Source organism: Stegodyphus dumicola, chromosome 8, assembly GCF_044657685.1.
Source record: "Stegodyphus dumicola isolate Sdum_Otavi_A_Nest chromosome 8, ASM4465768v1".
Taxonomy (NCBI): Eukaryota; Metazoa; Arthropoda; class Arachnida; order Araneae; family Eresidae; genus Stegodyphus; species Stegodyphus dumicola.
In genome coordinates this window covers 46,757,454-46,775,245 of record NC_140775.1, presented here as the reverse complement: position 1 = coordinate 46,775,245, position 17,792 = coordinate 46,757,454, and the positions used below count along the sequence as shown (strand labels likewise).

Sequence of the window (17,792 nt, the reverse complement as noted above, 5' to 3'; positions counted from 1 at the left end):
GTTAAATTACTAAATGAAAACAATACAAACTATTTCAACATAATTATACTGTGAAATTAAAAAAAAATAAACAAATCAAAACTTCAGTAATCGGCATGCTCAAAAACATAAGTACGTTATCTGCAGTCTAAAAGTGTTGCCAGGTTTCTTTAGTCATACATTTGTTCCTTAATTCCTTAAAAACACTGCAAATGTAAAAACCCATTTAAGGTGGGTTTTATTAACCCAAACAGGGTATGAAATCTAATCTCTGGGACGCATGTGCCCATTAGGGCCAAAAGGGTTAAATTACACTATTTTCATGATCTTAGTTCATGAATCGAGCAAACAGCATGGATGATAGATTCACTAGATTTGAGTCCATTTGAATATGTGGGGACGAAATAGTATGTTACTTCTATATACTCCCACTAATTTTACCATTTGAAAAGCAGAAAGTGGAAAAATACGTAGTGTATACTATTTCTGAAGAGATGGCATAGCTGATAAACACAGCACGTTAAAAAGCTCACATTATGTATTTTTTCATAAAAGGTTTTATATTTAAAGGCTGTATTTTCAATAGTATTCTTTTTACTTACACAAAATACTTTCCCATTCATGCACACATTTTACTCTTTTACCATAAATCAGGCATTTTAAATCATATGCTGAAAAAACTATAAAGAAAAGTAGGGAAAATGGGGGAGAAATATGCAAGTAAATGTAATATGCTTTTTGTCTCAGGTTTTTAGGACATTAACCAAAACCATGAAAAATTAATGTGAAACTCGCACGTTACTCAGGGCTGCCCATATATTCTACTGAAACTATTTAAAAATCTGGATGAAAATGTAATATCAAAATGCAGATCACTGCAGTTTAAAATCAGTCTTATGTTACTGCATGCAGGTAAATATGGTATGTTACTGCATATTAAAATAAAAAAATAAACAATTATGCTTCGAAGTTATGCTACACATGAGAAGATAAAGGTCTTGCAAAATTTTACTTTTTTCTTTAGCTATTCCTTTTTCTTGTCAGTATATTTTTACATTCTTTCATCATTATAAAGCCCCCTCCCCAAAATATGTATTGGAATTAATGTTAAAAATATCTCATTAATTCGAACTAAAATTTCATCACTTTATTATTTTGTATGTCAAAATCATCTGTATTTCTTTTTATGTAAAGATGCACATGCCTGCATTTCTAGACTACTGCATTTCTGCTAAACATGAGTGGCTATTGTCTTACTGCCCACCTCTTATTTTGGATTCATTCAGAACTCTTTATGAATAGGTTGAGGCAGGAGAAATATCATTTGTTTGTTTCCAATTTTCTTAGAATTTCTCAAAATTCAGTCTTTACAACAAATTCTAGACAGCTGCATCAGTTATGCCTGCACTGCAGGTAAGTTAATGTGCTCTAATTTTTCTTCCTCAGAGTGTGTGATGTGAAGATGTAAAAATTCAGGATGTCTACATGTGCAAAGTACAAAACTTTGGAAACAAAGGTAGAAATTTTTAAAGAAAGCAGAGAATAGTGAATGTAAAACAAAGTCAGCAGAATTTCAGATTCATAGGAAAAATCTAAATTTGCTAGAGGAAGAAAACGCATGAGAAATTCATCCGAAAAAGATATAGAAAAAGCTTTACTGCTATAATTCCAGAAGGCTAGTTAAATTTTCTGATAAATGGAGCCCTCTTGCAGATAAAGGCTGATGAACTGGCAAATCAAATTGATATTGAAGATTTTAAATTCAGTAATGAATGGTTTTCTCTGTTTAAGACAAGGCACAGTATTTCTTATCAAACTGCATAAGGCCAAAGCTCAGATGTAAATGAAGATGTACACACTAATTTTGGTAGGAAACTGCCAGGCTTTTCTCTACTTACTTGTTGAAAGAAATTTTTAATGTGGACGAAACTGCATTTCTTAATAAACTCTTGCCAAACAAGAAATTACATTTTAAAGGAATGATTTTATAGAAGGTAAACGCAGTAAACAGAGGATTACAGCTTTAGTTTGTGCTAATATGAATGGGAGTGAAAAGCTTAAATTATTAGTGATTGTAAAGTCCACTGTGTTTGAAAGGAATTTTAACACTGCCAGTTGTTTATGTATCCAATACAAAAGCGTGGATGACACCAGACATCTTCGGTAACTCCTTAAAAGGAAAAGATAAGCAGTTTTTGAGGGAAAAGCATAAAATTCTCTTATTTGTGGATAACATAATCTGGCACAATTACTTTGAATCTGAGCTCCATACAGGTTGAATATTTGCCATCAAACACAACTGCAAAACTATAACCAATGGATCAAAAAATCCTCCAAAATCACAAAAACAAAATATTGTAAGAGGCTCATAACAAATAATTTTTTCTTTAGATTGCAGAAAAAACTATGACATTACTCTGCTGACAGCTATAAATGATCTATATACGCTGCATGGGATGCTGTTAAAGAAAGCACAATTAGTACTTGCTTTTGTAATGCTAAATTCATGTATGCCAAAGAGAACAATTATAGCGAAGAATGTGATGATACTGATACAGCTTTCCCTGAATTAAAAAAAATTAAATGTGATAACATTACTCTTTCTGATTATATAACGGTAGATGACAACTTGGAAGTCTGCGGAAAACTGAATGATGATGTAATTAAAACTCCGAGAAGATGAAGAAGAGACCTTATCGGATTTAGAAGAGAATGCAGAGACTGTTCATCCTAACATCAAGTCATAATTGATTATGTAAACACTCTGAGAGCATTTATTCAGATTGAACCTTCCTTTGAAAATGAATTGAAATGTTTACTTCAAATGAAGAAGCTAGTTGAAAAATGTATAGACAATGGTATGTACAACTCTTACTAAATCTAAAGTCGCTACTCATGTTTTAAAGGAAAATCCAGCCCCCCAAGAGGTATAGTATAATCTTTAAATATCTCTGTAAGAACTGTGAACAAAATCATAAAATCTGTTTTAAAGATTTTAAGGGGGGGAAGATGTTCATTACCTATCGCTGAAACATGTTTCTCAGCGTACGACTATGTGCAGATTGCTGAATGAAAATTATTTGGCAGGTGAAAAATGGATATATATATATAGTTACAGCTGATGGGGCTTGGATATACTTAATCTTATTGCAATAGAAGAGATCGCTTTACTACAGAAAAAGACTTAATATTTTGGTTTAGAGAAAACAAGTAAAGTTTTTCTAAAGGATTTATGGTTATTACTGGATTCTCTTATAATGGAAAACTTAAAGTAAGGAAAGTAGAAAAAAATATCAAAATTAATTTGGATTACTATCAGAAATATGTTTTAACATCTATTTTTAAAGAAATTCCATCTCTTTCTCCAAACAATCATCACTGTGTTAAGTTCCATCAGGAATTTTCCAAGCCATACCTCTAAATTTACTGCTTTAATTTTTTAAAAAATGAGAAATGAAACCGGAAGTGAAGCTATTTCCTTTAAATGCACAACACCCAAGACCCCTGACGTGTCCTCTATGGATTACTGCCCATTTGGACTTTTCAAACAAGCTCTTTATAAGTGGTATCCCAAAACATTGGATGGACTCTGGAAGATTGTGAAGAAGGAGTGGAATAAAACGAACCTTAATGTTTTAAGAAAAAGACTTTTATCTTGGAAATCAAGATATAATATGATAGTTCAAGAAAAGGGCTATCAGATTGAAAATACTAGTGAATAAAATTCTAAGGTTTGTTTATATATAAATCTTTGCAAAAGTGCGTGAAAAACCCTCTGTACATACTAGTACACTTTTCTTCTTCAGTGATACTTTTAAAGTTATATTTTCTCTGAAATTGGATAATTCAAACTATTTTCTGAGAATCTTTGAGTTTGAATTAACAAGTGCCCACTGTACTTGCAAGCGAGTTGCTCAATTAGCTTAAAATCTTTTTTCATATGTAATCTGCAAAAAGCAGTAAGTTTGTCATTTGTTATATAAACTCACCAAAACATGATGAGGAGAACTAACAATTCCTTAAAATCGTTATATTTTCAAATTTTCACAGGACTAGATTCGATGGTTTTACCGAACTATCATCCTCAGCTGCAAAAGCGCAAAAATCATGCCTTCATCCATTAATCGTTTCACTAACTTACACCTGAAATGACAGAAATTTCTGATCACCTTGACTTTTTACTTAAGTGTAAATGTAAAAAATTTATCCCCAATTTCATTCAAATAAAATCTAATCAAAAACCTTCCAGTCCTGTTGCAAGAATTCTGTTAAATTGCAAGCTAGTCTTACTTCGGTCCATCATTAGGGATACACATCAACAGTTATCCAAAATTTAACATGAGCTCTATAAGCTTCATCTGAAACCTGCAAATTCATATCCAAAATTCACTGCCCTTGAACAAAAGTCTTATTTTAAAACGGAGAATGCAGTTAACTGTCATAAAAACATTCTTGCAGTTAAATTCGAAAAGCTTGTTTTACAGTCTTCCAGTTCAAGTAGTTCAAAAAAAAATCTTCCCATTGTAAACATTAATTAGTATTAATTAACATTAATTAACACAATTAATTAAACATTAATTAGTTAATATTTCTAATGTTAGCTTATCAGAAGAACAAGAGAGAATTCTAAAATATAATTTTAACTTCTCACAAACCTGCAAACCCTCGATTCCAAAGATTTTGGCTCCCATCGAAAAAGCTTTCAAGTTTCAGATTCACAGAAATGATTAGGCATTTTATTGCTCATAGTGTGAAATTCAATAATAAACCTTTGAAACCAAATCTAACGGCGAGAGAAAGAGCTACAATGCGCAAAATTCATTCTAACCCAGATATTATCATTTCAAAAGCCGACAAAGGTGGCCAGATAGTCGTCATGACGTGACGTCATGATTAGTGACGCTATTGATGTAAGAACACTTACATCAATAGCGTCACTAAACTCTTAAACGAAGGACCATATAATGCGATCCCTAAAGATCCTTCACTTTCGGACCTGTCAAAAATAAAAACTGAGATCAAATCTTAACAAATCCTTTCAAACAACTTAAAAAATTTGTCAACCCCATCTTTTGCGAACTGTGCCAGATTATATGCTCTTCCCAAAATTCATAAAAGTGGTATTCCTTTCCGCCCTATTGTATCAAATTTATGTACTGCCTCGTATCCATTAGCTAAAAGTTTAGCTTCTAGATTTTCAACTCTATTAAACAATAACATTTACACGATAAAAAATTCGATAGAGTTTGTAAAAAAGGTTAAAAACATATGGTTTCTTTTGATGTAAAATCACTATTCATGCATTAAGATGTCTAGAAACCAGACTTCGGAAATTTCATTTCTCTTGCATCGGGATTGATGAGCTAATTTCTCTCACTCAAATCTGTTTGAAACAAACACATTTTGTTTTCCAAAATAAATATTACAAGCAAACTGAGGGATTAGCCATGGGAAGCCCTCTCAGTCCCATCCTGGCTGATATCTACATGCATTATTATGAATCAAAATTGTTTGAAACTTTAAACTTCCCGGTATCGTTCTGCTACGCAGACGATACTTTTACCCTGTTTGAAGGTAATAAAAATGATTTAAAAAAGGTTCTTTCAACAATGAATTCCACTGATCCTGCCATTCAGTTCACTTTTGAACTTGAGACTTTTAATTTTTTTCCGTTTCTCAACATTCTGGTCACACGTAACACATCCAACTTCAGTACTACGGTTTAATTTAAACCATCATCGGTTTGCCTTCCACCACACTTTAAATCATGTCACCCGACTAAACAAAAGTTAGTTTTATTTCTATGTTTTCCGTGCTCTTCAAATTTGCTCCTCCAAACTATCTCTTGATGAAGAACTTAATTATTTAAAAGCAATAGCTATTGAGAGGGGCTTTTCACCCAACATTATTAATCAAGGAGTTAAAAAAAAATTCTCATCTCAACACACCACAAGGTACACTCTTGTTTTAGGAGATTATAAAAGTTCTGTTGTCATTCTCCTTTCCATCAATTAGCTATAAAATTGTACGTATTTAACAGAAATTTAACTTCAGTGTTGTTTATTCTCCCATCAATAAAATTTCGAGTTCCATACTAAAGGACACTATTCCGGATATGAATTCCTGGGGTATTTACATGATTCCTTGCCAGTGTGGTGCAATTTACATTGGCCAAACTAAGAGAGCCTTAAAATTTCACGTTAAGGAACATGAGGCATATGTTAGAAAAAAGGAAACACAGAAGACCTTCTGCTGCCCAGTATTGTTAGTCTAAAAATCACACTTTCAATTTTTCTGCTGCCAAAATTATTCAAGAAACATGCTCCATTGGTGAACTGGATTTTTTAGAGGCATTTCACATTCAAAAAAATCTTTCTGTTCTAGTTAACGACCCTAATTTCAATCCATCTTTGCCTTCAGCCTTTAAAGAAATTATGTTTTAGGTCTGGTTTCATCAACAGATGGGGCCAGTAGCTTTTCTCCTGTCCAGGCTTTCTTATCTTATCATTATATCTTATGTCGTTCATTTGCGCTTTTGCAGCTGAGGATGATGGTTCGGTAAAACCATCGAAACTAATCTTGTGAAAATTTGAAAATATAATGCTGATTTTTGTTGTTTGACTTCTAAATTAATATTTGTTCAGCGTGTTATTGTATCTTAATCCTTAGAATGCTTCAATATACCAATTGATTACAATGCAATTCATCAAAATTCCTTAGTTTCTGCATATTCTTCTCATTACATACTGAATTAAATTCAGATTTATGTTTAGAGAGAGGAAAACCCACAATAATATTATAAAAGAAATTATACACCTTTGTTCCTATTTTATCTGAAGTGGTCTAGTAAGTGACTGGTAAACTTCATAACATAAGTACTGGACTTCCTGATTATCCATATTCAACCCCAAACATGATGCAATACGCTTTGTCAGTCAAATGTTTATATGCGGCAACTGAGAAATATTAATGTGCAGATGAGCACCGGTTATTAATGTGTTTCTGTAAGGAATAGCAATGGGACTGTGGAATATGCTGGCTGATGGTGTATTATTTAGAAATATGGTGTTTTGCATAAAAATATACATTGCACAAATTCTTATTCTATGAAACTGTACTTCTTAAATGATCAAATTTATCATGGATCAAAATTTGCGCATGAAGCCAAATTTCCCTCAAATTTGTAAAGTAAAAGCAGATTCCTGTGTGTATGAAAAAAGAGCAATGTGCAACAATGCCAAATTTGTGCACTTCTCTGATTTTGTTTAAATTAAAGCAGATCGCCATATACACAAGAAGAACAATAGTATATGCAATGCTAAGTTTCTGCAACTGTCTGATGTTTTTTGACATATTGCTGCGTACATGGGAAAAAGAGGGAGAAAAAATGTTTTAATACGGATGTTCCCCGCTCTTTCAATTTTGTTAACTGGTTGCTATTTTATGCAATTTTTACTGTGCCACTGTTTTTTGAAAATGGCTGTTGCCTGTCGCATCTTAGCTTGGGAATTTCTTGCGTTTCAGCTTGATTAACAGTTCATTTAGTGACCAATGAAAGGAAACTTTTCAAAAGGGAGGGTACAAGTAATCAGAGTACCCAGATATTTTACTTGAGTTTTATCATTTTGCAACAGTATTTCAGAAAAAAATTTCAAACAAAATTAATAATTTTTTAGGTTATAAAATTTGGTCAAAACTTTTAGGTAAAATGCTGCAAAATTTTTCTAAATAACTTTGATTCTAGAATAAGGATTTTTATACTTGTTTCATTAGAATTTTTTAATCTAAAACTCAGTTTCAGATCAGTTTGGTCTTTTAAGGATACGTTATACGAGGTGTGACCAAAAAAAAAAAAAAAAAAAAAAAGTGTGTCGCTTGAAAAAAGAGTGGAGTTGGCTACAACTATTTTGGCGACGTCACCCCACACACCTCTGTCCATGCGGCCAGTTTCAACTTAACCGATCAAGCTAGTTGGGAGAACTGAACACAAGCAACTGCATTCTGCTGGAAAAATGTCTAATGTAAAAACCAAATAGCAAATTAACATCAAGTTTCTTGTGAGACTTAAGAACAGAAACATTTCAAGTATTAACCGAGGCTTATGGAGATGAAACTTTGTCTAATTGTACATGTGTTTGAATGGAATAAGCGGTTTTTAGGGGGAAGGGACAGTGTGGAAGATGATGAACATGCTAGGTGCCCAAGTTCAGCGATTACACACCAAAACACTGTTGAAGTTCGTGATGCAAGCTTAAGTGTTCACGCAGTGGCGGAGTTGGTTAACTTGGAAGCTGTTCGACGCAATTTAACATATAAAATACACACAAGGAAGATTTGCGCGAAAGTTTTTTCCAGAAGTTCTATCCGATAACCAAAAACAGTGCTGTAAAGACATGTGTGTGGATATGTTGGAATGCATTGCAAACATGGCAAATTTGTTAGAATCTATTGCAATATGTGTCGAGACATAGGTTTTTACTTATGACTCAAAAACTAAGCATCAGCCAATGCAAGGGAAGTCTCCAGGACCCACAAGATCCAAAAAAGCATGCATGTCAAAATCAAAATTCAAGGCAATGTTGTTTTCTTCGACATTAATGGAATTGTAATGGAGTGGGTTCATAGTGATCAGACTGTTAATCAACACTATTACATTGAAGTACTAAAAAGACCTCATGAAAAAATAAGGACAAAAAGGCCACAGTTGTGGAGCGATGGATGGCTGTTGCAACAGGACAATGCACCCGCTCACATGGCCGTATCTGTCAAGCAATTTCTGACACACAAAAATATTACTGTGATGGGGCATCCTCCTTATTCAAATGATTTGGCGCCATGTGACTTTTTTTATTTCCAAAAGTTAAATCTTGCTTAAAGGTAACCCATTTTACCTCAGCTGAAGCAGGTCAAGCAAAAACTGAGATCTCATGAAGAGATCTCCAAAAACCTCGTTCCAGAACTGTTACCAGCAATGGCAGTAAGGAATGCAAAAGTGTGTGAATGCTGAAAGGGACTACAGTGAAACCTCAAGATACAAGTTTAATTCATTCCAACATTGAGCTCATATAGTAAATCTCTCATATCCAGAAACAAACTTCCCCATTGAAAATAATGGAAATCCAGTTAATTCGTTTTGCATCTCCAATAATATCAACATAAAAATCAATTTTTCTAATAAATAACACTGGTAAATAATAAAACTGTCGTTTACCTTTAAGATAGGTTCTGACACTGACCTTTTAATTGCTTCTTGTTAATCTACACCAGCAACATCTTCTAGGAGTTTTGAATGGTGCTTGGAAGTAATGGTAACTCCTTTGGCTACAACAAGTTTCTTAATTTCTTCCTGCTTCTTTAGAAAAGTGCAAATCATCGATATTGAAAGGCTATAAGTTTTTGCCAATTCCATCATTTCAAAAGCCATGGCTTCATTATTTTCGTTTGCAGCACCATCTGAGGCAAGAATCTTTTTGGGAGACATCGTGAAATAACTATTTTCACATTAAATGTAGTAAATAATTGACTCGCAAGTGCACACACATAGATCAAAGAACACCGAGTTATCTGAGAAGGGGATTCCCCGAGTTGAGCGGAATTGGGAAATGGTGCCATGTATACTAACAGCCTGGCTCATTGCTCGTTACTCAAGTCAATACTTGTATTTAGAGACAAATGTTTTGCTCATACTTTCCTCGTACCTTGAATTTGTTGTATATAGAGGTGTTCGTATCTCGAAGTTCCACTGTACTTTGAAGGTGATAATGTCACAGAGAACTGATTCTGTAAGTACAACGATTTATTGGACCAGTCTTGTTTTTTTGTGTCACACCTCGTACATATATATATATATATATATACAGCACAGAGGCAAGAATAACAAAAGTTTCTAACAGGTAGCTTCTATAAATGCATACAGAACTTTTATGTACATATAACGATATATACAGCAATGCATATACACATCTATAGTAATTATTATTTTTTTTTTCAAATACTAGGCTTTTATGGATTTGTTCCTCTAGAACTTTTTAAATGTACTATGAACATGATTGGGCATATACTACATTATACTGCTTAACAATTCAGAAACTAATAACATTCAAAATTAAATGAGGGGGAAAAAAGAAGAAACCATACTTTTTTATTAAGTGACTTAGATGAAGAATGCATATCAAACATACTTTCATCTGGATAAAGCTCATAAAATCCACTATGGTCCCACCTTAAATGGAAAGATAAATGTTACACCTGTCTAATATAAATAAATACTCCTGTCTAACATAAATTCAGAGGTCCATGGCAACCAAATAAAAATTTGGAACTTTGAGGAAGAATCTTACAATAATGTTAAAACAAGTTATAGAAACTTAATGAGAAAGAAACTGACAACAGATGTTATAGAAACTTAATAAGAAAGAAACTGACAACAGATGTTATAGAAACTTAATGAGAAAGAAACTGACAACAGATGTTATAGAAATTTAATTAAACAGAGCTTATCAGTAAATTGAAAAGTTATGATTGCTGAAAAAGTGCTCAAGAATGAATACAATTAAATCATTCAAGTTTAACAAGATGTATTTATACAACGTAAATTACTACTAGTTGTATACTGCGGTTTTTAACATTAGTGTTCATGAAATGTTAACAGCACACATTCAGCTAACAAAAATTTGAGGCACACATGTTATTAAGGGTTGGGTGTAAAAGTGTCACATTACTAAATAGAATCCGATTCATTTTAAAGTATGAAAATTTAAAGAAGATTCCAAGTAGAAGATTCAAGGAAGAAGAAAAATTTCTGGCATGCAGTTTAGTTCAGTTCAATTGATGATGAATAGAGGACACATGCAATAGAAATGTTTTATAAATATATTCCAAGACTACAAATTATTTTTATTGCATACTACATTTTCATTAAAATATAAAATATTAACAGCTAAATTAAAACTGCATGTATATAATACACAGGTATTCAATTTACTTCAGTTTTAGATAAGTGTAATTTTTCCATCTATTAAATGAATAAATTAAATAAATAAATATTGATTTGATATGTATCAAATGAAAGAAGAATGCTTTGAATTTTATGATGTCACAAATGATTAGAAATACTATCACTGTAGCTCTGGAAGAAAACAACAACTAGGCTGCAGACGGCATTTTATGTACTATATTTATTCAATTTGATTATCACCATACAAAAATTTCATTGACATTACACAACTCATACACCAATAAATTCGCTGGTGCTACTAAATACATTTGCTACTGGTATTGGATATTTCAACAAATTCATAGTTTTCTTAGCAAAGTGTTTCCATAATCTTAGCAGATTTGAAAAATGGTATTTCAGACTTGATCCTTCATGTCAAATTATTAGTGAGTTATTTGAGCTATTTAAACCTTCAAAGCTACTGCAAATTCATGACTATTATCTTGATACTTGTTGCTTTAACTCTCCCAATATAGAATTATTGATGATTTGAATTTTCCTTTGGAAGAGTGTAAGAGATGCAGTTTTGCCTACAAACTTTCATAATTTTGTTATATTCCAATCCATGTTATTGATAGATATTTGTTTCTTTAACCACTGATACATGACCTACTTCATTTACTATATTTTTGGTATCCAAGGGAAAATTTTCTCAATCCATAAATTTCATTTTTAGCTTGTTGTCTGGAGAGCATTTACATGAGTACAAGACGTTACACTAATTTTTAAATAAAGTGTTCATAGAAACCAATATAAGATTTCAATAGATACAGATAGAAATGAGTGAATAGTCCTACCTCTCTAACTGTGCAGTTTCGCCCCAATTTTGAGAAGCAATACCCTGGGGAAATGGAAGATCCTCAGGTATTCATCTCTTTCCCTATCACCAACCTCTTGAGAGGATTTTCATCTTGCCATGCACTCTAAGTATCCCCTTGACACACAGACACAAACATTCAATGACAAACAGACACTACACACTTACAAGCATCCAGGATTAAAACCTGGGCCCATTAATATGGCAGTCAGCATCATTAACCATAGTGTTCATTAACAAATTGGATACAGCAACTTTATTTACTTTGACAATTATGATTTATTTACTTTGACAATAATTTGGCTGTAAGCTGAAATAGGATGCTTAATGAGAAAGTGCATGACAATGAACATATTTTGATCTTTGCATTACTATAATGCAAATGATTGTGAGTGAAATATTGCATTTCTAACATTTTTAATGGAATGTTAATAACACAACATATACTACAGTCAAAGTCCGTAATCCGGACGTCCATTATCGGGAATGATCTATAATCCGGACCTCAAAGCCACCAACTTTTTTTTTTTGTATGCTTTACGCATGTGCGTAATGCATTTATGCACGCGTGTTTAATGTATAACGGACGGTATAAGCTAGCCTAAAATTATCTGTACTGATTTTAAGGCATTTCAGATAATGTTGCAGATTGCACTGTTCCTTAATCTTCTAATTGGATCCGGCTTATTATTTTTTGTAGACTGTTAGAGCAATCTTATAAAAATTAAGCTTGGACTTTCGATTATGTCAAAAAGAGTTTTCAATTCTGGAGCTGCCAAAGGATCTACAAAGCGAAAGCATGTTTCGATGTACCGCTTCCGATAGTGAAGAAAGTGACAGAGAGGTTATTTATTGAAAATGAAAAAATTTCGATTCACAAGTTAGTCGGTATTCCAGACACAGCAATTACAGGACTTGAACAGTGGAACTGAACAAGAAATTATGTCTGTTTATAGCATTAAAGAGAAAATATTAGCACAAGAAACGAAGCAACTTAAACAACTTACATTGAAAGAAATGTTTAATAAAGTAAACAAATAAATATTAAGCTTTTTTTTGTAAATTTTGATACCCTTTAGATCATAATTGCTCTTTATTTAATAAATTACAGTTTTATATTTTTATTTGTATAATTTCTGCATGCCATCTTACCAGATTTAAATTGATGATCTATAACCCATAAAAACCCCTAATTCAGAATCGCCGAAGTCCCGATGAGTCTGGATTACGGACTTTGTACTGTAATAACAATTTCCACTATATAAATATATCTAGCTGAAGTCCACAGGTGTGACTGTCATATCTTTAGATTGAATTCAATTAATTTTAAAGAAGAACATGGATTTAACAGGGAAAGTTTGGAGAAGATCCAAGTAGAAGTGAGCTAGTTTCAGGTATGAATTAGCATTATTTCATAAATGCACAAATTATGTATATAATACAGGGTTATTAATAAATACTCATCCATTTTTAAATGAGAATAATTTTGTATCTTGCTATTAGCTATATATTACTTTGGGTACTTATGTATTATTCCACTGACCATGAAAGTTGGCTACTATAGAACCATGAATATTTTGTCAAAGTTTTGCCACTCGTTAGTGGGGAATTCTTAAGGCAGTAACAGCTCCTTATTTCATGAACAATTAGTGTTCAATACATTTTAACTTCATAAAAATGCTTTTGTCGATTTCTACTATTTTGTTAGGCCCTTCCATTTTACTAGAAGCCTGTTTAGAAAGCTACGAATACAAACTTCCTGAAGGTCCAATCTATTACTGTTTTATCAGCCATATTCAGTTAACCATATTGCGTCCATTAGTACACACTTCTTTTCATGGTAAGATCACATTACTTTGAAAATAATCCACTTTTGCTATTCTGTAGAAGGCAGGTTCCAAATTTTAATCATTTCTTTGGAAATGGAAGAAAAAATATAGCAATAATAGTTAATTAATATTCTTGTACATAAAAACGAAATATGATTTACTGATATTCAATTTAGTTTAAATCATATGAAAGTGCAGATATTATGAGAGTGCTGCCTGGTCATGCTCATCCATAGCTAGCACTAAACTGTGTTGTTTGGCAACATGATTTAGGCCAATAATGGATGTTTGAAACTAAATCATATTTCACAGCTGCGGGATAATACCTAACTTTGATAGAACACATCAAATAAACATGATAATCTAAGAATATTAGAAAAAACTGGTGATAATATTGGTACAACTCTGAAAAAATGTTTACAGAAAATGGCAACTGAACTGCAGATGTTGTTGTATGTTAGTTATTTACTCTTTTCTCATTTCTTAACATAAATTCTGCTGACATTGTACAATTTATGCACCATGCATTAAACGCATCTGTTGGATTTATTGGTTGCCCCAGTAAATTCACTGTTGCTTTTAACAATGTGCTCTTGTAGTTGGAGTTGACCAAAAAATGGTATTTCAAAGTTTGCCTCTTTGGTTTCTCTATAGTTTATGACATATTAAGGAAAATTTTCCTAATGAGCTACTGCAGTTTTTTGATAGCCAAGAATGCATCGTCATATGTTATTAAAGTATTATTATTATCAGCAATCTTCATGTAACTACTTTCTCTTGTTTGCTTTTGATGAATTTCATATTTCCATAATCTCAAATATCATGCTATTACTGCTGTTCAGGTAATAAAGAATGTCACAGCTTTAACTGTCACCATAACATTGCTTACATAATTAAAAAGATCCTAAAAATTCCTATAATTATAGACAAAAGTTCGACAGTTTTCATTTCAATTCAGGAGCTCTCTGACAATCTAACTTGTGAATTAAAAAAAATTAAACCACACAAAATCTGGTCACTGGCATTCAATAACAATAATTTTGAAGCCAATTCACAATTTAATGAAGAGAAGGAAGAAGCCATACTTTTTATCACGTGACTTAGATGAAGATGAAGAGTGCCTGTCAGATATACTTTCACCTGGATAAAGCTCATAAAATCCACTATAGTCCCACCTTAAAATGAAAAATAAAAGTTTATAAAAATTTTAAATGCCTGCTGTCATATCAGATGACCATGGCAATTTCACATCTCCATAATCTCAAATATCATGCTATTACTGCTGTACAGATAATAAAGAATGTCACAGCTTTAACTGTCACCGTATCATTGCTTACATAATTAAAAAGATCCTAAAAATTCCTATAATTATACACAAAAGTTGGACAGCTTTCATTTCAGTTCACGAGCTCTTTGACATTGTGAACTTGTGAATTAAAAAAATTAAACCACACAAAATCTGGTCAATGGCATTCAATAACAATAATTTTGAAGCCAATATTATTCAGAATTTAATGAAGAGAAGGAAGAAGGCATACTTTTTATCACGTGACTTAGATGAAGATGAAGAGTGCCCGTCAGATATACTTTCACCTGGATAAAGCTCATAAAATCCACTATGGTCCCACCTTAAAATGGAAAATAAAAGTTTATAAAAATTTTAAATGCATGCTGCAATTTCAGATGACCATGGCAATTCACATCTCCATAATCTCAAACATCATGCTATTACTGCTGTACAGATAATAAAGAATGTCACAGTTTTAAATGTCACCATAACATTGCTTACATAATTAAAAAGATCCTATAATTATACACAAAAATTGGACAGTTTTCATTTCAGTTTCCCAGCTCTTTGACATTCTAACTTGTGAATTAAAAAAAAATAAACTACACAAAATCTGGTCAATGGCATTCAATAACAATAATTTTGAAGCCAATATTATTCAGAATTTAATGAAGAGAAGGAAGAAGGCATACTTTTTATCATGTGACTTAGATGAAGATGAAGAGTGCCCGTCAGATACACTTTCACCTGGATAAAGCTCATAAAATCCACTATGGTCCCACCTTAAAATGGAAAATAAAGGTTTATAAAAATTTTAAATGCCTGCTGTAATTTCAGATGACCATGGCAAAAATTGGAATTTAGAGAAAGAATCTGGTAACTGAAATTATTGGAAGTCAATGAGAAAGAATATGACAACAAAGGTTATTGAAAGTTAATAAGAAAGAATCTGGCAGCAGGTATCCAAAATTTAATAAATGAAATTTTAGTAGTGAGTTGAAATGGTGTGTATGCCAAGAGTTCATGCAAGAATAAGCAAACACATTTAAAACTTTAAAATACATCTATATACATATTACACAGAGTAAATGATTGTTAATTAAACATCTGTGTTGTTTTAGAATTTTAATTAACAGCCATTTACATTATTTAAATACATCTTATAAAAGTTTGTGTAGGTGAGTTTCACATCACAAGTTTGACTTTAATTCATTTTAAAGAGGAATAGAAAAAATGTAGGTAAAAAGAATTTATTTTTAGATGTGCAGCAAAGTAACTTCATGATCCCATTTTAATATTCTCACATCTCCACTTATATGACATACTGTATTTTAATCAAAATAAACAGTATTTAAAACTTTATATAAATTAGATGTACACTGCGCAAAAAAAAGGGGAGGGCAGTTCTATATCTCCCATTCCAGTCCGAAGATTGATGAGATTTAAAATGCATTTCTCATGTCTCGAAAGCGCGACTTAGGATATATATTATATTTATATATAGCATTGTCCTAACATAGGTTTTTTCGATTATTAACAAAATCGGACTTTTTCTGAAATAACATACTAAATTTTTTCTACGGCTCAAATTATGCCTGAACAGTAAATTTTGTAAGCTTTGGTGCAAAATTTATGGAGAAATTCATAAATTTTTATCTTGGCATGCTTTTTCAGCTTGCGCTAAGAATAATTCTATTGGCAAACTTCTTAATATATGGCAAACTATTTTGAGCGGAAAAAAAAAGTCACATCATTCCTATCTTTTTAGATTGTGCATGAGTGGAAAAGTGCCTAAACCACATTTGGTGTTAGTATCACTTTCAACAAATATGCCAAATTTCAAAACGTGCTAATATATAAATTCATGTATATCTACGAAAATTTTGAATAAAAAAACTGTCATTTTTTTCAGATGTGCTTAGAAATACATCTACTTTAAGATGATGGTAAAAATTTTAAAGGTTATAATTCAAATATATTTCGAAAAATTTATAAAAACTATTTAAAACTACAAATTAAAAAATAAATCATAAAAAGTGGGCAAATTTTATTTGGAATTAACCTAAATTTCGAAATGTTAAAGGAAGAATCAAATAAGTTTAATATATATATATATATATATATATATATATATATATATATATATATATATACCAAATTCAATTAACACTGAAGAGCTAAAGTTTTGAGAGCTATTTTTTAAAAACTGCTCGTGCGAGTTTTACAAAAATTTGGCAGTTTGGCACAGAATCAAAATATGGGGAGAAAAACGATGTCATTTTAGAAAAAGTCCGATTTTGTGTCAAAATACCTATATTAGAACAATGCTGTATATAAATGTAATGCACATCCTAAATCGTGCTTTTGAGACATGAAAAACATAAGATGTATTTCATCAATTGGCCCAGTAGAACAGGAGACATAGAACTGTCCCCCCTTTTTTTGCACAGTGTTCATAACATAACATTCTGATAAATAATTTAGATGACAACAGCATTCAGAATTTAAATTAATGGAAGAAACAGAAATCATACTTTTTGTTATGTGACTTGGATAAAGAGGAAGAATGCCTGTCAGATATAACTTCATCTGGATAAAGCTCTTGAAACCCACTATGGTCCCACCTTAAAATGGAAAGAAAAAAATTCAGTTTTAAGATAAATAATGAACTTCATTTGCAAGTATGCACATGATTATAATAAAATAAGTTTAAAATTACTATTGAATCAAAAAAAAAAAAAAAAAAAAATTGTACCACCCTCATACTACAGTCCTTACTTAGTATTTTATATATTGTATTATAAAAGATTCACTTAATAATTAATTTCTTAGACAACGAAATCTACCAGCAGCTCAGTGGTAAAATTACTGCACACTGGTACT

The 17,792-nt window shown here is 31.8% G+C and overlaps 1 protein-coding gene across 9 annotated transcripts in view; it reads right to left on the bottom strand.

Annotated features, from left to right (window-relative positions):
- LOC118203922 (uncharacterized) overlaps window positions 1-17,792 on the bottom strand; it is a 45,733-nt gene that overhangs the window by 11,405 nt on the left and 16,536 nt on the right. For 2 of the 9 annotated variants that reach the window (XM_085821806.1, XM_085821812.1), the window contains exons 3-7: window positions 17,444-17,533; window positions 15,602-15,691; window positions 15,160-15,249; window positions 14,707-14,796; window positions 10,117-10,201 (exon numbers count right to left, since the gene is read on the bottom strand). In XM_085821806.1, coding sequence (XP_085677932.1) covers window positions 10,117-10,201; window positions 14,707-14,796; window positions 15,160-15,249; window positions 15,602-15,691; window positions 17,444-17,533 — 445 coding nt within the window. The remainder of the gene's footprint in view (window positions 1-10,116; window positions 10,202-14,706; window positions 14,797-15,159; window positions 15,250-15,601; window positions 15,692-17,443; window positions 17,534-17,792) is intronic. The other 7 variants (XM_085821805.1, XM_085821804.1, XM_085821809.1 and 4 more) reach the window with 6 other exon arrangements.